At 43.3% G+C, this 22,500-nt stretch overlaps 2 protein-coding genes across 5 annotated transcripts in view; both read right to left on the reverse strand.

Annotated features, from left to right (window-relative positions):
• The window catches only part of LOC135101397 (uncharacterized), a 15,632-nt gene extending 4,892 nt beyond the window's left edge, over positions 1-10,740 (reverse strand). Inside the window, exons 1-7 of the mRNA XM_064005325.1 lie at positions 10,588-10,740; positions 5,937-6,079; positions 5,631-5,742; positions 5,308-5,452; positions 4,572-4,812; positions 4,172-4,323; positions 1,826-1,962 (exon numbers count right to left, since the gene is read on the reverse strand). Coding sequence (XP_063861395.1) covers positions 1,826-1,962; positions 4,172-4,323; positions 4,572-4,812; positions 5,308-5,452; positions 5,631-5,742; positions 5,937-6,052 — 903 coding nt within the window. The 5' untranslated portion in view covers positions 6,053-6,079; positions 10,588-10,740. The remainder of the gene's footprint in view (positions 1-1,825; positions 1,963-4,171; positions 4,324-4,571; positions 4,813-5,307; positions 5,453-5,630; positions 5,743-5,936; positions 6,080-10,587) is intronic.
• A 2,173-nt stretch (positions 10,741-12,913) lies between these two features.
• LOC135101398 (protein singed-like) overlaps positions 12,914-22,500 on the reverse strand; it is a 102,289-nt gene continuing 92,702 nt past the window's right edge. For all 4 annotated transcript variants that reach the window (XM_064005330.1, XM_064005329.1, XM_064005326.1 and 1 more), the window contains exons 7-10: positions 17,815-17,971; positions 15,768-15,932; positions 15,328-15,464; positions 12,914-15,027 (exon numbers count right to left, since the gene is read on the reverse strand). In XM_064005330.1, coding sequence (XP_063861400.1) covers positions 14,825-15,027; positions 15,328-15,464; positions 15,768-15,932; positions 17,815-17,971 — 662 coding nt within the window. In that variant the 3' untranslated portion in view covers positions 12,914-14,824. The remainder of the gene's footprint in view (positions 15,028-15,327; positions 15,465-15,767; positions 15,933-17,814; positions 17,972-22,500) is intronic.

Consider the following 22,500-nt stretch of genomic DNA (forward strand, 5'->3'; position numbering starts at 1 on the left):
ACTCAACTGTCCCCCTCTTCTACACTAAACATCCTCGGTCTGTTCTTTAGTTATAATCTGAACTGGAAACTTCACATCTCATCTCTAGCTAAAACAGCTTCTATGAAGTTAGGCATTCTGAGACGTCTCCGCCAGTTTTTATCACCCCCCCAGCTGCTGACTCTGTACAAGGACCTTATCCGTCCATCTATGGAGTATGCTTCACATGTCTTGAGGGGTTCCACTCATACTGCTCTTCTAGACAGGGTGGAATCAAAAGCTTTTCGTCTCATCAACTCCTCTCCTCTAACTGACTGTCTTCAGCCTCTCTCTCATCGCCGCAATGTTGCATCTCTAGCTGTCTTCTACCGCTATTTTCATGCTAACTGCTCTTCTGATCTTGCTAACTGTATGCCTTCCCTCCTCCCGCGGCCTCGCTGCACAAGACTTTCTTCTTTCTCTCACCCCTATTCTGTCCACCTCTGTAACGCAAGAGTTAACCAGTATTCTCAGTCACTCATCCCTTTCTCTGGTAAACTCTGGAACTCCCTGCCTGCTCCTGTATTTCCAACTTCCTATGACTTAAATTCCTTCAAGAGGGAGGTTTCAAGACACTTATCCTTCAATTTTTGACTACCACTTTGGACCCTTTTATGGGACTGGCATTTCATTGGGCATTTTTTTATTGAATTTTTGTTGCCCTTGGCCGGTGTCCCTCCTACATGAAGAAAAAAAAAAATTGGTCAGTATTCAGAAACGCTTAGCTCTCTCACCACACTATTTTCAAAGGCCACAGAGATGATTACCCGGGTTCTCAAGAGTGTTCATTCCGTTAATAATTTTGAAATGTAGATAATCCGTCACTACAACTATAAAAACACCCTTAATTAAAGTCCCTGTAATTTCAAGTAGAGCCTTTTGAATGCAGTGGAGGTGTGGCGCAGAAATGTTTCAGAATAAGGTATAGTGAGGTATTGTGGGGTATTGTGAGGGTCAGAATTGCTTTGATAGGTAGTGAGTGCTTGCTTGTCCACCCGTCTGTGTCTGTACTTCCCTGTACCGCTCTGTCTATCTTCGTTGTTGTTGGTGGTGTGTGTGTGTGCGTGTGTGTGTTTGTGTGCGCGTGTATGTTTGTCCTTGTGTTATCATTATTTTTTTTATTTCTTTCGTCTCTTGTTTGTTTAGGTGTTTCAAATGTTTGTACATCTTCAGTCTGTTTGTTTTATCGTTCTTTATCTATGTGTCTGTCTTGCTTGTTTGTCTATTTGTCAATCTCTCTCTCTCTCTCTCTCTCTCTCTCTCTCTCTCTCTCTCTCTCTCTCTCTCTCTCTCTCTCTCTCTCTCTCTCTCTCTCTCTCTCTCAAAGAAAACCCACTAAACACACATCATTTTCGACCTAAACACTTTATCTGCCCATTTCTCCCTTTCATTTTTCCCCAAGCCACTTTATCTATCCATTTTCCCCTCAATTTTTTCCACAACACATAATTTACCTATTTCTTCCCTTAATTTTTTCCACAACATTATTCATTCACTTTTACCTTAAGTTTTCCGTTACAACACATTTTTTACCATTTTAATCCCCTTAATTCCTCCTCCCAGCACTTTCTCTAATAAATTTCTCGAGCACTCCTTTCTCTTCTCCCTCTCCGCCTCACATCACCTCTCTAGAAAGAAAACGGGGAGTCCTGCAGCAGCTTGACCATCACGCCCCGGTAGACATGACAACAACCACCACTACCACTACCACCACGAAGCCCTGAGCGGCTAAGGAGGAGAGCATATGGTGAGCTCCTTCTGTAGTGAGCATGAGACTATTAATTATCCAGCTGGCGGCCTTGCTTACCTTGGTGTAGGTGGCCACGGGGTCAGGGCCGAGGCGGAGGGGCAGTTGGTCGGCGGAGTAGATGAGGAGGTGAAGGAGTCGCGTTCTGACAGTGTAGCGGAGGCGAAGTCGCACCTCCCCCAGCCCACAGCCGCCACCTGCCGCGCCGCCGGAGAGAAATTGATGGGTAGGTGGGTGGATTGATTGACAAGGGGGTAGGTAGGCATGTAGATAGGTATGGAGGTAGGTAAGTTAGGGAGATATGTGGTTAGATAGCAAGATATGTATGTAGATAGATGTGTAGGTAGATTGATAGGTATGTAGTGTACATAAAAAGAAAGATATATAAACAAATAGACAGATAGGCAGATAGTAAATAAATAGACAGATAAATAATATTGACAAACTAGTAAATTGACAACAATGACAGTACTGCTTTCACAAAATACACTCTTACATTAATTATGCAAACATCGCAATACAGAACTAGCAAGCAGTACAAAGTAATAAAACTATAGTGTACCTCACACACACACACACACACACACACACACACACACACTATCCTCACTCATCCTCCCTCACTCTAGTCTTGCCTCCTCACTGTACGAGAATGAGACAAACCTACAGTGGGTTTACTAATTCAGTTCTCCTTCTGTACACAATCCCCCGTCAGTTCATCTCTCTATTGCAGCCTCCCGTCAGCTCACAGGGAGGCACAACAAACACATACAAGCGTGGAGGAAGCAAAAACAGCAACACACACTTCTCAGACTAACAAAATCTAGAGAAATTAACATTACTGTAAACATGACAACTGCGGGTGTCGATGATAACGAAAAATAAAAGAGAGGCCAGATGCGCCAACAGAAAAAAAAAAAAAAACTCCTAAAATTAAACGGTAAACTTATCCCATAATTGGCTCTTGAACTGCTTGCATTATCAACAGTCCACTTAAAAAGGCTCACTAACCTTTGCCATCAACAACAGCTTTCTGTCCGACTGCGTGAGGCTCCTACCCGGACACCGGCAGCTCCTAACTCGAGTTATTACTTCACCATTCGAGACCATCATTAGTCAACTCCTCCTGTGTTAAATGTTCCTCGTTTCTTCCTGTTCCTTTCTGTTTCTCCTTGTTTTCCTATTATCTGTCATTCTTTTATTTACTTCTTTACGTCCTTTCCCTATTTATCAAAGAATTACTCCCAAGAATATGAACGAATATAGTCCGTATTTTGAAACGCTTCGTTCTCTTACTAGGACTATTGTTAAAGACCAGAAAAATATTCATGTTCTCAAAAGTGTTTTCTTCTCATTGATGGCACGGAGTCCTTGATAAACTATCGTTGTAACCTTGAAAACATCCTTGAAATAGATTAATGACTTCCACTAATGTCTGTTGAAAGAAGTCGAGATAAGACACTGAAAAGTTTTATGAATACGATAGTTGAGTTCCTTCTTATGTCAATGGAGAGTGAAGTAATCCACATTTGGTTTCTTTTTGAGGAATAAACCTATCCACATTTAGTTTCTTTCTATCACCAGAAAGATGCACTGCCTTTTCTCCCACCAACTCATCCATGTCACTTCTCCCATCCACACCTCGTTTCTTTTCATCATCAGCAAGACAGAAAGATACACTGTCTATCCTCTCAAAAACTCAGAAACCATCCACGTCACTTCTTCCTCTGAATTCTCCGACATCCAAAGAATATTGACATGACTAATGCAGCAAGGAAGTACTCGAGTGTTGATCTTTTTCCACTGTCACGCTTCCCCTTACACTCGAGGATAAGCACTTGTAAAAAAGGCAGAGTCAGTGAGCGGCAATGAAGATGTTAGCCAGACGATTAACTATCCACTTGGCGTAACCAGCGACCACTTAAGGGCAGAACAAGAACCGCTTACAAGTCTTCCTCATCATTATCGTCGACACCAGCTACGTGTACGACATCATCTGCTACAACGGGGACGATGACGGTGATGAAATGAACAAACACACGAACAAAGGTAGTAATAGTAGTGGTAGTGGTGGTGGTAGTAATAGTAGTAGTAGTAGTAGTAGTAGTAGTAGTAGTAGTAGTAGTAGTAATGGAAGTAATAATAATAATAATAATAATAATAATAATAATAATAATAATAATAAGAAGAAGAAGAAGAAGAAGAAGAAGAAGAAGAAGAAGAAGAAGAAGAAGAAGAAGAAGAAGAAGAAGAAGAAGAAGAAGAAGAAGAAGAAGAAAAAGGAAGAACAAAAAGAAGAAACAACAACAACAACAACAACATCTATCCCATCCCCTCTACAGCCATCCACCCACCAGCTTAACCCATTAACCCACCCACGATCCCACCCCTCCACCGGACGCCCACCTGAGCCCACGCTGGATGCCGGAGTCCACACGGGCGCCCACCCCTCGATGGAGTCCGGCGTGCTCACCTCCAGTCCGTCGCCGCCCACCAGCTCGCTCGTGACGAAGGAGTGGTGGAAAGCGGCGCGGAACTCCTCCAGTCCTGCCACGCCCCTGAGAGAGAGAGAGAGAGAGAGAGAGAGAGAGAGAGAGAGAGAGAGAGAGAGAGAGAGAGAGAGAGTTGTATGTTTATCATTAAAAGGACGTTAACCTCCACTCATGAACGAAAAGGAACGTTCTGTATGAGTAAGCATCAATGTGTGGATGTGAACGCAGCGACTTTCTAGGCAGAGTAGTGTAATAAAAAGGAGTCATTTAAGTCAGCGCTGATGAAAGTGGTTCAGAAAAAAATATGGACTTACTTCCTTAAATGGGACTTGGAGGGCAAACCAGGGGGCGTGCCAGGAGTGAGAGGGGAGCTGGGGCGAGTTCCTGATTGCCACCTGCGGGCGCCCAGAGGCAGAGACAAGGGCGGGGTGCGTGGGGTGGAGGGCTGGAGGCTGCGAGGCGAGGCTGAGCGAGGGCGCTGCATGGTGCGGCTATGCTGTGCTGGATAGGCAGGCAGCGGGGAGTAGCTTGGGGGTGATGCCAAGCCCGCCAGTCCTGCAAGAGAGGGAACTCTGAGGTCAGAGGGAACTCTGACCTCGAAGGCGCTGAAGCGGAAGTTTGATTTGAGTCCATTACGATAAAGTGAACTGAAACGATCTGAAATACAACTAAACTTATCGGCATCGTTGCATGTTTGAAGGCATCACTTTTTGGATATAAAGTATAGCACATCGAGCCCCCTAATTCTCTTTAATGTTCCCATAACCTTTTAATTTTTCTTTTAATAAACACTCTTGGGGTAATCGGTGTTCAAACACTGCGGAACCCTGTCATTCACAAAGCTAGAACCAGTCTGTCCGTAATAATGTAAGTACACTGTCTAATCTAAAGTAAGAGATGTCGGGTAGTTAAATGAAAGGCGTAAAGACATACTCGTATTTAAGATGTAGGATAGTCGTAATGGAAGGGTATAAGGACGAATTTAAGACTAGAATTCTGTGCAAGCACTCCAAACATCGCGGCCCCGCATCAGGGGCTTGAGAAACTCACTTGGGTAGGACGTGGTGTCAGGGTCGTTGTGTCGGGAGACGTGTGCGTAGGGCGGCATACCACGCTTGGCATACTCGCTGGTGGGGGAGAACGTGGTGGTCGGGGTGGGCGTGCGTGGTTCGCTATCCGCCTCACTCTGGGTGATCTGTGGGGCGATAATGAGAAGGGTAAGTTCACCGTTGCAGGATCCAGGGTCATTTAACTGCAGGTCGTACGTCAGGGGTCACCGTTGGTAGTGTGATGGGGCTCACGGTGGGGCGTGTGTCAGGGGTCACCGTAGGTCGTGCGTCACGGCTCACCGCGGGTCATGCAATAAGGCTCACCGTGGGCAGGACGAGGGCCATCGGATGGTCCGGGACGAACTCCTGCCCTGGCTTCCGTTTGGTGACGAGGAAGGTGGCCGGGCTCGGGTCGTTGCCGTCACCTCGCAGCCGCCTGAAACACACTTAACAGTCAGCCAAGGCCTCGCTCTCACACCAGCCCCTCTTCTTTCAAAGGTTATGGGCCGTAACAACTCACGATGAATCATTAAGGTTAAAACACCGGTTCATTTAGCAGTTTTGGGTTTCATAAAAAAAAAAAGCGCAACCCTCCACGCTTCTTTCAAAAATCCTAGTCTCACGCCCTACCTGCACCAGAGGGCGAGGCAGAGGGATGTGCAGAGGATGATGGCGGCGGCGAGCGAGGCGCCCACCACCACGCCGCCCACCATGGCTGCATTCATCACTTCACCTTCCCCGCCCATCAGTGTTCACCGGGTGACTCAGCCATCCTGTTGGGGTCAGAGGGACGCGATGAACAATGGTGTTCTGCTTGAATGTGGTGACGTCACAATGACCAGTGAATACGCAGGTATTGATGCTTCATCATCTACGCAGCGAACACTTCGTCATCTACGCAGCGAATTCTTACACAGACACAAAACAAGCCTAACATTGGTAGTAGTGGATGCACGAGTAAACACACATTTTTATGAACATGACTCACGATTGTCGGTATGTTATTTGGAACACAGGTGTTGTGTGTGTGTGTGTGTGTGTGTGTGTGTGTGTGTGTGTGTGTGTGTGTGAGTGTATGCCGCACCAACAACACTGAAGCACCGCATCCTTCTTTTATCAATATCGAGGAGTGCTGCACTATTGAAGAAACATCGTCATGGGAACAGTCTCTCAGTGATACACAACCACCATCTGTGCCACCGACATGCAGGCAGCGCAACACGCCACAACGGCACAAGCGAGGGCGACAGTCAGTCAATCGCGCACCTCGTGAACCCAGTGCCTTCACATGCTCATCTCTTCAGGGGCAGGGGATCTACTTTCACCTCTCGTCATAGCCCTTGTGGTTCTTTTCTGCAAGGTCTTACGAGTATCTCATCTATGCCAGTTAATCAAGAAAACTAAATCAATAACATTGAATTGCACGCATGGTTAGACTAAGTAATCCTCCAATATATCTGCTCTGTTCTCATCAACGCAATGTATGGACTGTGTACCCCTACAGTCACTCCTTAAGAAACCGATCAGGATTCGTATTCTGAAGCGCTTGCGAGTCTCATTAAAGTTGTTTTTAAAAACAACGGGGATGATTAGTCGGATTCTTATGAATGTTTTCCTTATCGATGATGCAGAATCTTTTTTAAAGCATCACTAGAATTGTGAAAACACCCTTGAAAACCACAATAAGGTTCATTAGAAATGTTAAAAGTAGTCGAGCTAAGACATCGAAATTTCTAAGAATACGGTTCCAGATTATCAAATAAATTGTTCTTGCACTCATCACCTGCGAGGAATAATAACCTTTATTAGCGTATGCGTAAGCGCTACAATGTCGCAAGATTCTTCAGGAAATTAGTTGTTTAATTCTGTCTGCCAGTGATAGTTCGATACTTATCTGAATAAACCTGAACTCTGATCTCTGGTCTACAAGCAATTAAATGTTATCAACACAGTTACTCCTTTTGTTATCTGTAGCGTCTTTCAAAAACATGTACTTTGTTTGCACCACACTCAATTAAGTAACAAGAGGACCCAGTCAGAGGGTTAATAACCAAAGACAAACCAGCTTGACCACATTGCGTGCTGCTCCTCACCGGCCACCCAACACGAGGGATTCAAACACTACAAGAAACACGAGCTTTACTGCAATTTAAGAGAACAGTCCAACCGGTTCTACTCTCACTACCTCTGCAACAGTACCGGATCTCACCAGTTTACCCCCCATGAAGAATTACCCCAAAGTTTCTCTCTCTCTCTCTCTCTCTCTCTCTCTCTCTCTCTCTCTCTCTCTCTCTCTCTCTCTCTCTCTCTCTCTCGAAGCCACGACGCCCAACACGAATCTCACCGACCCGGCAAGAGAAAGGAGACAGGTGCTGGGGATCTGAACTGAGAGAGAAAAAGACACCTCTCTTCAGATATTGGACCATATTTTGAAATACTTATGCGCCGCGCCTTCAGTACATTCAAAAGACTCCAGCTGAAGTTACGCAGATTTTTAAAGGTGTTTTTTTTAGGATTCTGGTAACAGATGAACAAGATCTCTACATTATTAACAGAAGCACTCTTGAGAACCCTGCTAATCATCTCTGTGGCCTTTGAAAGTAGTGATGAGAGAGCAATGTTTCTGAATACAAGCTATTACCGGAGCAAGACTTCAAGGGTAAAGAAAGTCCCGGCCCCTTGATCCTCTTCACTCCACAAGAGGAAGTTGGTTCCAAAACTCCGCCCTGTAGACAAACTGGTGAATGAACGTAACCCTCAGAAAAAAAAAAAGAAGTTTGCAAGAAGGAGGAACGTACAGTCAAGTACCCAGGGACTGTTTGGAGAGGTGCGCTGCAACACGCCCCAACGATACATGACACGTGCCCTTTGCTGTCAGTCAATGAATCTTCTCAAGTTGTTTCTCTACCTTCCATCTTCTGTTGTTTACATTCTTTGTACCTCCACCGTAGTTCCATATCGCAATCTCATTCTTTATCGTCCCAAAGGTCTTCTTTAAACAGGCATCTCCTAGACTCTTTCCATACAAGGTAGTTTACAAATATTATTGATAAGGTTCGAACCACAGATACAGAGACTATGAACCAGTGAATTGATTTCTTGTGCTTCATAGGCAGCAGAAGTGATGACGCCATTTTGGTTATAAATAAACAAATATAGTCTTATTTCATACACTGTCTTACTTGGCACCACTTTATTACCACCATCTCTGCTAAATGAACACGGGTACAGTTTGAAAGGAGACAAGACATGTTAGTTTATGGCTTCTTATTTTAATTACGTTACGATAATGGCGCTTTACTGTAAGTTGCATTTTGAGTAGTGCTAGTAATAGTATGAATATTATTATTATTATTATTATTATTATTATTAGTAGTAGTAGTAGTAGTAGTAGTAGTGGTAGTAATAGTAGTAGTAATAGTAGTAGTAGTAGTAGTAGTAGTAGTAGTAGTAGTAGTAGTAGTAGTAGTAGTAGTATCAGTAGTAATACCGGTGTTACGCGAAAATGTTTCTCTATTATCCTAGTATGCATGCGCACCACCGCGAATAGGGCGCCAAATACAAGTTGCAGCTGCCTCACAAAGTACTACCTTTCCGTATTGAGAGGCTTTATTGACCAGGCTGTATCGATAGGTTTACGCCCTGTTGTTGCAAGAGTTATCATGGAAGCGTGGTGACTTGCTGCTGCCTGTGGGCATGTTTTAGGACGCCAGTAAAGTTTAGACGCAAGAGAATTGAGGGTAATTATTGAGTTACTTCTAACATGCTTATTTGATGATTATAGAAGCACTGGCAGACCATAGTACTGTAAAGAAAGATGTTCTGCAAGTCCTACGTGTCTAAAATCTTCCCGGAAAACATCTCATAAGGAAAAAATAACGTATAACACCTGTGACAGTAATTAACATCCGCACCCATTCCAGAAAGTACAGAAATGGCTACAATCTCTCTCACACAAGGAGTCGAAGTGTTGATCCAGAGAGCGAGAGCAGGCGGTGGACGATCATCAAACACTTGGGCCGCGGCTGGGGTGTAATCAAATCGCTACACCTGCAGCGCTGAAGGTCATGGACTCGTGGTATGACGAGGCAAAGGCGCAAGAAATTCTTGAGGACGATCGATAAATCTCAGTCGATATGGATAAGAAAATTATCCGATTACTTTTGAATTTCACTCTCTTCTGAATCATTGTTATTATTGTATTCTGTTTTCCGTTCTTATGCTTAACTGCACTCGTATTGTGGAATTGTGGACAGGCGTGATGTTCTTCATCGTTGGTATTTGTTATTCCTATGCACCAACCTCTGCTTTTGTTTTAAAACGTTCAATTCATAAGGACTATTTTTCAAAGGCCACAGAGATTATTTCTTAGGTTCTCGAGGATGTATTTTTCATTGACGTTCCCGATTCATTGTTAAACTATCCTTATCGTGAAAATACTACTGAAAACCTCCAGCAACTTCCACTCGAGCATGCTTTGTTGCGATAAGACTCCGAAATACTTGAAAATACAGTCACCTCTTATTGTCTGCTTTTGCTTTCTTTATTAGAAATAAAATGCGAGTATATGAAATTCTTCAGCACTCCATCATTTTTGTCACAATTTTGGTATTCAGAGGCAGTCACGCCTGACCTACTTCACACGCGGTACACTCACCTGGACAACCTTGATGACTCCTCGGCTACCACCGCACTTTAAATCAATGTCTCGGTTTCCCTTTACACGTCTTCATTTTCACATTCAAGCTGAGAGTTTCAAGATATGCATTCGTTTTAATTTTTTTTTTACACGGTAAGAAAGTGTAGTTTAATTACAATTCACGTAAATGAACCCTTAATTTTCACACTTGTCATGCGCAGATATCTAGTGCACATCTTTTTTCGGAAATCCACTTTCCAGGGTGGTACAATAAAACCCTAAAACTTATTTCCATTGTGGTCCTGTTGACAACAATAACACCACAAAATACTGTAGTTCCCCATTGTTAATTCTCAACTCATTTTCTTTAGTGGTCACTTCCTTGGTTGTTGCTTTCTCAAGACAAACTGCCTAAAATTGGACACAACACAACACAACACAACACACACACACACACACACACACACACACACACACACACACACACACACACACACAGACACGAATCCACAAACCAATGTTTCGGCTCGCCTACACAGAGACGCCGGTAGGGAAGGAGGATGGGAGGCGCTGTCACAGGGTCAACACACTGTAAATTTTTTATCTCATCATCACTAACACACAGAACAGTTCCTTGCTCACTTTTTCCATCAAACCATCCCACGGTGAGGGCGGGACTCCCTTCAATCCCGCTTATACGCGACGCAGGGAAGTGTGGGTGCCGCGGCCTGGCTGGCGTGGAACTGTGCGAGGGTGTGAGGAGGTGGCAGCTGTGAGGTGATGTACAGGTGTTCCGTGCACCTGTGGCTCTATCCTCCCCACCCTACGTCTCTTCTACCACACTCCTGGCACATACACTCACAAAAGTTTTATTTCACATATTTCAACACTTAAGAAAGCGTGATTAAAAAGAAGGTTAAGGACGTGAAGATTATTGGAGTGTCACTTCTTAGAGACCTGTCCGCGCACGTGATATGCCGCTAGAAATACTTTTAAAAATGTGTATGTACCAGTACATGTTCACATTCCTATACCCTTATGGTGTCACGTTTAGTGCGCTTCACGTCCTACGCTGTTGAGTACATCTTAATATATACAATCATATTTCAGGCAAAGCTGACGTGCTGTAAGAGCAATGCCCCGTCTTTTAAAACGTTTTGAGTTTTCCTAAGGACTATTTTTTAAAGGTCGCAAAGATGACTGGTTAGGTTCTCATGAGTGATGGATGCATTTCCCCTGATGAAACAAAATTCTTGCCAAATTAATCATAATATCATGAAAACAGCCTTGAAAATTCCATTACTGTCTGTTGAGAGTAGTTGATGTAATACAATGAAATATTTTAGAGTGTAGTTTAAGGACTCTTTTCTCATTCTTATGTTTCTTCCAACTTAAGCATAATCATCACTCAACATAATCGCTTTTCTTCATTTCTCAACTCTGTACACTTCCATTCAGATAATTTTTGAAATATCATGTTCACTGCAACACACACACACACACACATGCTTGATATTTTCAAGGCTACATTTCAGACAGAATCTTGAGCATTTTCAAACATACCAAGCCACACATTTCCACATTGTCAGGCATTAGAACTGAGAGGGGATAGTTATATGGAAAGTTGTGTGGAATAGAAAGATGGAGAAATTACCTCAAAACTCATTTCCTCCATCTATCAACCCTACACAACCTTCCAGATAATGATGCCCTCTTCTTCAGTGACACTCAACTGTCCCCATCTTCTAAATTGAACATCCTCGGTCTCTCCTCTACTCTCCTGGAAACTTCATCTCATCTCTAGCTAAAACAACTTCTATGAAGTTAGGTGTTCTGAGTCGTCTCTGCCAGTTTTTCTCACCCCCCCCCTCAATTAAATATGGAGTATGCTTCACATCTATGGAGGGATTCCATTCATATCGCTCTTTTTAGACAAGGTGGAATCAAAAGCTTTTTGTCTTATCAGCTCCTCTCCTCTGACTTGTCTTCAACCTCTTTCTCATTGCTGCAATTTTGCATCTCTTGCTATCTTCTACCACTATTTTCATGCTAACTGCTCTTCTGATTTTGCCAACTGCATGCCTCCCCTCCCCCCATGGTCTGGCTGCACAAGACTTTAATCTTCCTCTTACGCCTATTCTGTCCACCTTTTCTAATGCAAGAGTTAACCAGTATTCTCAATCATTTCTTTAGTAAACTCTGGAACTCCCTGCCTGCTTCTGTATTTCTTCCTTCTTATGACTTGAACTCTTTTAAGAGGAGGGTTTCAAGACTCCTTTAAGTTTTGACAATGGCTTTTGACTTTGAGGACCAGCACTGCAGTGGGCCTTTTTTCTTATAATTTTGTTGCCCTTGGTTGCTGCCCCTCCTACATACAAAAGAGCAACCTCCTTATGGTTTACACTGACTCCTGTTCCCACAGTCCTACCAACCATACTTTCCTACATACTAACTACTTTAATCTCCCTTTTTACATTCAGAAGCATCCTTATCACTCTGATTTATTTCACTCAAACTTTCATTGCCAACTATCTCTTTCAAATAACTTTTAACACCCATTCCCATCTTTTTCTCATCCTTTAATCAGTGCATGTTAAAATATACAGCCTTTGCTTGTTGTCATCTTTAATGCTGTCCTCTGTCATGCACTGTTTAAAAAACCCATCCATCTTGAGAGGCCAGTGACAGACAGCTGACTCCAGGTGTTTTGTAATTGAGGGAAGAAGCAGGCACTGAGATTTGCACGCACACATACCTCTGGAAGCCAAGAATTCTTACCATATTCATTATCCAGAAAATTCATCATCAGCTGATAAGATTCCTCTGCACAACAAAAACCTTCTCTAATACTGTAATAAGGGAGGGAGTCAAGCCAGTGCCACAACAAAACTGGCTCAGGGTGTCTTACCAAGAATCAACACCTTGAATAGTGCTGCTGTACTGTTGGTGTAATGCCAAAAAATAAACATAATCTGCTTAGCTTTATTAATAAGCAGTATATGCCGGACTGCTATACAATAATGCAATAAATAAAGTATATATCTAGCCTAAAGCGCATCTTACAATCAATAGACTACACCCGGCAGGATTTTGCGGGGGAGTCAGCAGTGCCCCGACCCGCCCCACTCCCACGCCTGGCAACACTGAGGGTTATCTCTACACATCTGACATACATGTTAAAAAGGGACACACTTGCTAATATGACATGGTGAATAGCACACAAACATCTAAATGGAGTGAACAGTAAACACCAAGAGATAGTACTCGTTCAAGAAAAGGCAGGCGGGTCCAGGGACACAGCTGACTTCCTGCTCTAAATGACCCCCCTTATGCAGTCCTGGGTCAAGGTTTAACTTCCATAAATGCATTGGCTGGTGGCCACAGTGTGGGACCTGTGGCTGTGACACCAAGAGCGTGGAGGCTGCTGGTACCATTGCATGTGTCAGGGGACTGATTTCAGTTCCATTACAAATGTTATTATAAAGAAATCTATTATAGTCATTGGTTGTCATGATCAAAATTTAATCTGGCAAATGCAAAGGACCTTGAGCAAGCACCTGGCAGTGACTGACACAGATGTAGGTATAAAACACACACACACACACACACACACACACACACACACACACACACACACACACACACACACACACACACACACACAAGCACACACACACTCACTGCTGTGGCTTTATTTCCTGAAAATGGTTTGTTGTGTTAAAAAATGTACATGCAAATATTACTAAAGCACCCCAATTGTTTGTTACACTGTAATAGTGGCTTTGCATAAGTGACTGACCAACTTATTAACAAGATATTTAGAAATGTTGACTGCTGAAAACTTCCAAACTCTGACAATGAGACAAACATTTCCTACCATGGAAAAGACTTCAAGTTCAGTAACATTCAGTACAACAGTTTAATATTTTTTAGTGCACAAGTTACAGTGCCACCAGCAGCCTCTGATAAGCAAGCCTTTGTTGTCTACATCACTACACGAGCTAGGTGGTGCACGACGCTGGGACTGGACTATCACAAAATGCTCCTTATAAAATCATGAAAAATCCTGCTAATATGTCATATAGATAATATATTAGTAGTAAATGTATCAGTAAGACATGTCAATCATATATTCCCACAAATCAATCAGTCATCTGTCGCAAGTAGAAAGAGTAAAAAAGTATAATTAAGTACAAGATTATTTGACTTAGCTTAGGGACATGTGGAAGCAATATTAATAATAATGATATCTACATACAGCAAGGCTTCAGGTTAATTGTACAGGGACAGATATAAAGACGTAGATACTTTGGTTGTGCGGACCTCCAGTGCCTCTCCACCGACTACCCATCCAAGGGTCCGAGGACTACTGAGCCGAGACACAGAGCAGCAAGACCCATGTGAGAATTCCTTATTGGTGGATTTCGTAACACAATTTCCTTAAGACTACAGCATTACCTAGTTACTGAGTGTCTTTGTCGATGATCAGTAAGTAATCGTACTACCAAGTTTCAAGATTCTAACTCAGTTCATTGGTATAAAAGTAAAAAAAAATTTTCCCTCTTAATTGACCAAAAAATGGGCAGATCAGTAGTTAGCAACAACAATGAAAAGAACATCACAAAATATCTTACATTCTAATTACACCTACTGAGCGGTATCATCATCCTTCAGGACATCACTAAATTTATATGGTTGGATGGGATGTTGCCAATCTGCCCCAAAATCAAATTCAGCATTGAAACAAATTCTCAAACATCTACAACCTTACCATAAAAGATCATTTAATGTGATGCTAATGCTACCCCTGCCTCCTCTGTACTCTAGGCCAGGCTGGAGGACCTCTCACCCCTTCATGACCCCACACTGGCCAGCCACCTCAAAACTCCCATAGTGTGGCGCGGGAGGGGTCCGTGTCTCCCAGCTTGAAGCCTCCATTCTTCTCTGTGATGATATACTGGCCAGAGGAGTTCTTGATGCACATGCGGGTTGCCTCGCGAAGCTCAATGAAGAAGCCCTCGGGTGACTCGGAGTCGGCCATGATGCCGTCACCGCAGGCATGCCAGTAGCCTCCCTGCTGACCTGAAGTGATGGCAAAGTCAATCCAGTTTATTAATCTTGCACCGACTAGGATGAAAAATAATTATTCAGGTGATCCATTTATCTACTTTCTAACTTTGATGTGCTTTCTCTTTTATTATGATTAACCTAGTCTATCTGACAGTCCAAGGGACACGTCATCCTTTTTTTTTTAGTTAGGCTCATTAATCCAAAATTCTTGATGACACAAGTTCACTAAGAAATGTCCCCTGCCATGAGAATATATTTCCAAACAGGTTTTTTCCACAAGGGAGTGTTGCCTGGCTAGCATGAAGTCCTTACCTCTAAAGAAGACTTGTCCCTGCTCCCCACGCTCCACCCTGATGGTCTCATAGTTAGCCTTGTTGCATTCCATCTTGAAGCTGGAAGACGTCTTGTACCCCACAAAGCCTTGCTCGCCCTTCAGCACCAGCACTGGCCTGCATCACCACCACAACACTCAGTCAGTAAACATATACACAAAACAAACCTACACGTGTGAAACTTGAAAACACAAATAGAGAAATGTGGCATGTGTAATACAGATCAGTACTGACACTTGGGTGTGTGTGACAAATATATTTCTATGAACAACTGCTTTTAAAACTCACTCACTGCATCAAGTTTTTATTATAAAGCTTTTGTATAAAAATTCAGTTCTTCAAAATTGCCATACAGATCTCAGTTTCACAATTCATATCTTGCCACACAGCATGATGAGCTTCTGGACTCTCAGACTTTACCTGTTAATGAGGTAGAAGTGGAAACGAGCATTCTCCTCATCAGGACTGTCAGCGTTGGCAAAGAGGTGGCCAGATTTCTTGATGGCCACATATTTGCCGTTGTTAGCCTGGAAGGCCACGGAGCCATCGGGCTGCCACTGGAAGTTGAACAGTGCATTGGAGGTCCTGTGGAGGAAGGCAGGGATGCTTTCATTACATACTGGGGAGGAAAATACATACTAAATTCTGTATGTGTGTGTGTGTGTGTGTGTGTGTGTGTGTGTGTGTGTGTGTGTGTGTGTGTGTGTGTGTGTGTGTGTGTGTGTGTGTGTGTGTGTGTGTGTGTGTGTGTGTGTGTGTGTGTGTGTGTGTGTGTGTGTGTGTGTGCATGCCAAGTGTTTAGTATCTAATAGTATACCAGGGCCTGTGTTATATTTGTGCAGTCCTGCCTCCCTATCCATTCAATTTTCCTTTAGTTAACTGTATGCTCCTTGCCTCTAATATCACCTCTTCTAACTTATCCCAAATATTTATATTTCCATAGAGGAAGTTGTATCTTACATCACTCAAACATATTATTTTTCCTCAATCTCTTCTTATGTCCTTCCAAAAAACTGTGTGTGTGTGTGTGTGTGTGTGTGTGTGTGTGTGTGTGTGTGTGTGTGTGTGTGTGTGTGTGTGTGTGTGTGTGTTTGTAATAGCAGATTCCAGCAGAAGGGCATGTTTCAGCTTTTAAACATGAGTATGACTTAGTGGAGATGAACACAAATATTGCCTGAAGTGCTGCTAAGTCATACAAAACTGATTGTTTGGTTGTGCAAATATTTGTGGACATTAATGGGATTAGAAGGGAACCCTCACCCTAGACACAAATGGGCTTAAGTTCAGTTCAAGCAAATTTTGTGCTTATCCAAGTCACCCTGAGTCATGTGGTGGTGGCTATGGTAACCACACACACACACACACACACACACACACACACACACACACACACACACACACACACACACACACGCACACACACACATTTGTGGTATTTATTTTTGGTATAAATGATATGAAATATTTGGGGCTTAACATTTTATGTCCCACTTGTCTTACTGGTGGTGACTATTAATATGTGGTGAAGCTGACAAACCACTCCAACTGATAGCAGCATGAACTGGTCAGTGGAAGGGGTTGTCACATTCCCAGACACAATGGTTAATCTATATATGCTCACACACAAGGCAAGGTCATGACTCAACATGTGACCTTCACAGCAACACAGCAACACTATTGCTTTACCACAGTGTTGAGGAAGGTTTTTTGAAGTTGTGAGAAAGTATAATAATCATGAAACACTAACACTGTTACTTTACTTCTGTATATGAAGTGTAAAAGAGCAACATAAATGCAGAAGGAAACCTGAAAGAAACCAGAAGGCCTACATACGGGAATCCTTGTATGAAACTGTCCACATATCAACCTGATCTATCCACCTGAATATGAAGGTGTGTATGAAAGCAATGAAACTAACAGCTGAGATGTGTGTGACTTGCAAGATTGAAAAGTGAAAAAATGAATAAATAAATAAATAGATAAATAAATGAAATAACAATAGCAGCACTAATAATAAATTAATAAATAAATCTATAAACAAATAAATAAAATTTATATGATGTATGAGCTGTACATATGATGCATAACATGTATGATGTATTGGCACATGTAAGATATGCTGGGACTGGTTGGAAATATGTGATAATATGTGATGTAAATTATCCTCAAAATTATATGATCCAAGCAATAAACATATTTAGAAACGTACACTGCATAAATATAAATGAGTAAATAAATGAATAAATACAAACATACAAACACACACACACACACACATATATATATATATATATATATATATATATATATATATATATATATATATATATATATATATATATATATATATATATATATATATATATATATATATATAAATAGAATAAATTCATGAAAAATAAGCAATATGGTGAAAGAAGTACAGTAGCAAGCACCACTCCTAAGCGCGTCGACGCAGGACACTCACGGCTTGGTGGTGTTGGCCTGGATGCCGCCGCCCGCCTCCAGTGTCCAGTACTTGTCCTGCATGGTCCGCACATACCAGCGCTTCGTGGACCCGTCATACTCAAGCTGGAACTTCTCGTGCTGGGAAATCTCCTCCTGGTTGGCAGTCACGTCCACACCTGCGAGATCCAAACTCCTTAATCTTCTTCCCTTGGTCATGAATTCCTCTTAATTCTATTTATCTATTTATTTATGTAAGAGGGGCACTAACCTAGGGCAACAAACAGAACGAAAAAAATAAAAAATAAATAAATAAATAAAATAAAAAAAAAGGAATAAATAAACCACTCACTGAGGTGCCAGTCCTAAAGAGAGATAAAGCCCCCCCCCCCCCAAAAAAAAAAAAAAAAAAATCGTAAGGTTTCTGAATCCTGTTTTCCAAAGCCTCAAATTTTTGTTTTCGTTTTCCTGTCATCAACACTCACAGACCTGCAACGTGTCAGAAAGGACACCACGTCTTAAAAATCACAAAATTACATACAAAAACAGTTCATGCCCACCCACAACCCACCACCATTGTAATAAATGCACAAAGGATGCATACATTCCACATTCATGGAACACATGCCTCATAATCCCTTTCCCTTATGCATGCATGCCACACGCTGCTATAACGAGAGCTACATATCACGCATTTGACGAAAGACCGTGACCGCCAGCATAGCCTTTCACTCTTTGTCGTCCCACCGAGGTTCCCAATGCCAAAGGATGCGTGGGTGAAGGTGTCGGGGGAGGGGGGACTGAGGGGAAAAGGTGAGGGCACGTGACGGGCGTCTCTCCTCCCGGCGCACCGTCACCATACTCGCCAGTCACGCCCCGGGACACAAAGAGAGGGCTGTTGCCGGACAGAGAGCGTGGCTTGAGTTTCCTTAAGCGGACAAGAGAGTGGCTGTTGTGGGATGGTATTAATTTGTTGCGTGACCTTCCCTCCCCTCCTATCCGCCCGCCCTGCACGCCATCATCATCATCATGGCATTCTTTCGACATTTCTTTAATTTTTTTTCTTTTACACACACACACACACACACACACACGCACACAGTATCTCAAGCATTTATTCACCGTCAAGTAAGGGTTGCAATGAGAGTCGCCTGCCTGCACTAGATAGGGAAGGCGAGGACGAGGGATGTTAAAGGGAACATCTTCACAATTGAAGGCAGGAGGACGGTTAGTTGTTCTGCCTGCCAGCGCGCCCGACCTCACATTACATTACTAGCTCCCAAAGACAACGAACAAGGATTTCTCTCACTCTCTGTAGTCAAGAGCAAGTGCTTGTGTAGAAAGTGATATCATTACAGTGAGGACGACGAATTTAATCACACGCTAAATTTGGCCTATACTGCAAGCAAGAACTTTTTTTTTTTTTTCCACATGGCAAGGAAAAACAGTTTTAGCAGACAATTGCCTCGCTCTCTTTCGCTGATCATCCTCCCCCGAAGCAGCCGAGCCAGAAAAAAAACAAGATAAGGATGCTGGGAAATCAAACAAGAGTAGTGGCTGGCAAACCGGGACGACCGGGACGGCCAGGCCGGTAGTGGTGGGAAGCAAACATGACGGGAATACTGATAACACAAGGACGGGACAGGGAAAGGAGTTGCTAATGACGAGGGGACACGCGGCTGAAAAAAAAATAAATAAAAAATAAAATAAAAATAAAGGGAAGAGGAGCTCTATCGTATGAAGGCTATAGTCACTCATATAAAAGCCTGTATACAGAAACGCTTTGCTCTCTCACCACAACTATGACATTTTCAAAGGCCACAAAAACGATTTGCTGGATTTTCACGAGTGTTTCTCCTGTTAATAATGTAGGTGTCTCGTTAATCTCTCACTAGAACCGAAAAAAAAAAAAAATCCTTCAAAATCTGTGCATCTTCAACTCTAGTAAAGCCTTTTAAAAGTAATGGAGATGTGGCGCAGGTGTCCCAGAATACCGTCTTTTAACGATCAATAAAGGGGCAAGAGATGAACATAATTCCTTCTGGTTCATCAGCAACTGAACAATAAAACCCTGACTCACGGCCGCCTGAGAGAACATTTTCTATCGCAAGCAAGGCACCTGCTCCACTTCAACGGCAGCTCTTCTTGAATGGCAATACGGGGCTGCACGTCTGAGTCATGTCCTGGTGGGTATTGGTGCGAGTGTGGGTGAGCCGCCGAATGCGTGATTAGCAAGACTACTTTCATTGCTGGTTGCTGGGAGAATTTTGCCCAAGGCTAGAAATGTAGTCAGGCAGGGTTGACCATGCCTAGAAATTCATCTGGAAACGAAAGTACGTAACGAAAGCTTGTGTCCTGAAGTTGAACAGGCTAAATATTTTTCTTCAAACTTTCAAATTTCAAAATAAGAGAGCCGGAGAGAGGGGAGAGAAAGAAAGGAAAAAGCTGAACAATTAAACAAGGTACTAGAAAGCAGGTACAAGCGCCATGACTCGAAATGCACAAAAAAAAAAAAAAAAAAAAAAGTATACAAACATTCATTAGGTGTTCCTATGTGTAAAATGAAATCATGTAAATATATAGCTTTTCTCAAACACGTGGAGGACTCCCGCACGCACCAATAACGCATTCACGTGGGGTCACATGGATCAGCTACACAATATATTAATAAAACCAAAACGTAACAGCAATGAAAACTGTAAACCTGTTCTGCGGTAAAAATCTCTCTCTCTCTCTCTCTCTCTCTCTCTCTCTCTCTCTCTCTCTCTCTCTCTCTCTCTCTCTCTCATTATCTCTTCGTTTCCCGTCTATCTCCGTTCAGAGTCACCACCGCCGCCACTATCACCACTGTTACCACATCCTTCAATCCCTCCCGGTCAGATGTGCGGACAGAACAGTAGACACAGCGACCTCTTCAGCTACAACCAAACCCCCTACTCTCACCCGCAAGCAAGCCCCCTCACCCGCTGCACCAGACACAGGCACCCAGGCAGAGGTGTAGTGATGTTACTATGAGGGGGAGTGTTTCTTCTTTAGATCTGTATTCAAAAACACTTCGCTCTGTCACCATGACCTTTTTTTTTTTTTCCAGGGCCACAAAGATGATTAGCCGGGTTCTCAAGAAAGTTTCTCCTGTTAATAATGTAGAAATGTTGTTAATCTGTTACTAGAGCCGTAAAAAAAACATGCTTTAAAAACCCGTGTCACTTCAGCTAAAGCCTTTTGAAAGTGGAGGTGAGGCGAGGAAGCGTTTAGTTGAGCTGCGATTTTTAGTTTATATGATATTCCTTTTAGTGTGTGTGTGTGTGTGTGTGTGTGTGTGTGTGTGAGTGTGTGTGTGTGTGTGTGTGTGTGCGTGTGTGTGTGTGTGTGTGTTTCCTCTCCTATTCCTTCCCCAAGGTTTACGTGGGACGGTTTCTCATCCTCCTCCTCTTCTTCTTCCCCCTCCTCCTCCATCTCCTTTTCCTCCAGTTGTTCCTCCTCCACATCATATTTTGCTCCTCGTCTTTCCCTGTGTGGGTGTCTCCGACTGTCACTTTCCCATCCTTCCCATCCTCCACGGTTCTTTCTTCCCCGTTACTCTCCCACACACGATCTTACTCTCCCACAGACTCACAAACACGCTACATACGTTCCTGTCTCCCCTTACTCCCCGTACTCATGCAGTCCCCTCACACAATGTTTTTCCCCTTTGCCCCATCACAGCAGATCACACAAAACCCTACAAAGTCTCCCATTCCCTCTTCTCTCCTTACTAAAAGTCCCATGTGTCTCCCAAATCTTTCTGTTTCTATGGTCCCTTCCCAGGCTTCGTGCGCCCTTATGCTCCTCCCCTATCCGCCTCTTTCCTCCCTTATACATAGCTCCCCTTCCTACCCTCTCCCTCTCTCCCTCTCCTTTTCTCCGTTTATCCCCTGTATGTGAGGGGACGACCAAAGGGGAAAGGACGCCCCGCACTGAAGACTTGCCACTGAAATCCACACAAATTTCACTCCCCTCGCTAGTTCTCACACTCTTGTCTTGCTTTTTTTTTCTTTACTGCTTCCAGAACTCGACAGCTTATTGTGGTATTAGTGTTGAGAGAGAGAGAGAGAGAGAGAGAGAGAGAGAGAGAGAGAGAGAGAGAGAGAGAGAGAGAGAGAGAGAGAGAGAGAGAGAGAGAGAGAATCTATAGTTGCCAAGGGCGCGAGGAAGGAAGAGGGAGGAACAGGGTGCGATAACGACGCCGAGAGAGAGAGAGAGAGAGAGAGAGAGAGAGAGAGAGAGAGAGAGAGAGAGAGAGAGAGAGAGGGAGAGAGAGAGAGAGAGAGAGAGAGGAAAACAGCTGAAACTAATCAATACAACACAACTTAATGACAAATATCCTTCCAACGAGGAAACACGAGGGAGAGAGGGGGAGGGAGAGGGAGACAGAGAGGGAGAGTGGGAGGGAGAGAGGGAGAATGGAGGCAGGAGGTGCTTCAGGGGAGGTGAGGAGGAGGGCAGAGGAAGCACTTGCCGGCAGGGAGACACGTAGCTTGAGTCAGAGAGAGAGAGAGAGAGAGAGAGAGAGAGAGAGAGAGAGAGAGAGAGAGAGAGAGAGAGAGAGAGAGAGAGAGAGAGAGAGAGAGAGAGAGAGAGAGTAGAATCAGACACGTACTAAGAAACCGTTCCTTAATCCAGAGTCTTCTAGTTCAAATCATCACTACAATTAAGCTTCTAAGAATTT

The sequence above is a fragment of the Scylla paramamosain genome, chromosome 6, assembly GCF_035594125.1.
Source record: "Scylla paramamosain isolate STU-SP2022 chromosome 6, ASM3559412v1, whole genome shotgun sequence".
In the NCBI taxonomy this organism is placed as follows: Eukaryota; Metazoa; Arthropoda; class Malacostraca; order Decapoda; family Portunidae; genus Scylla; species Scylla paramamosain.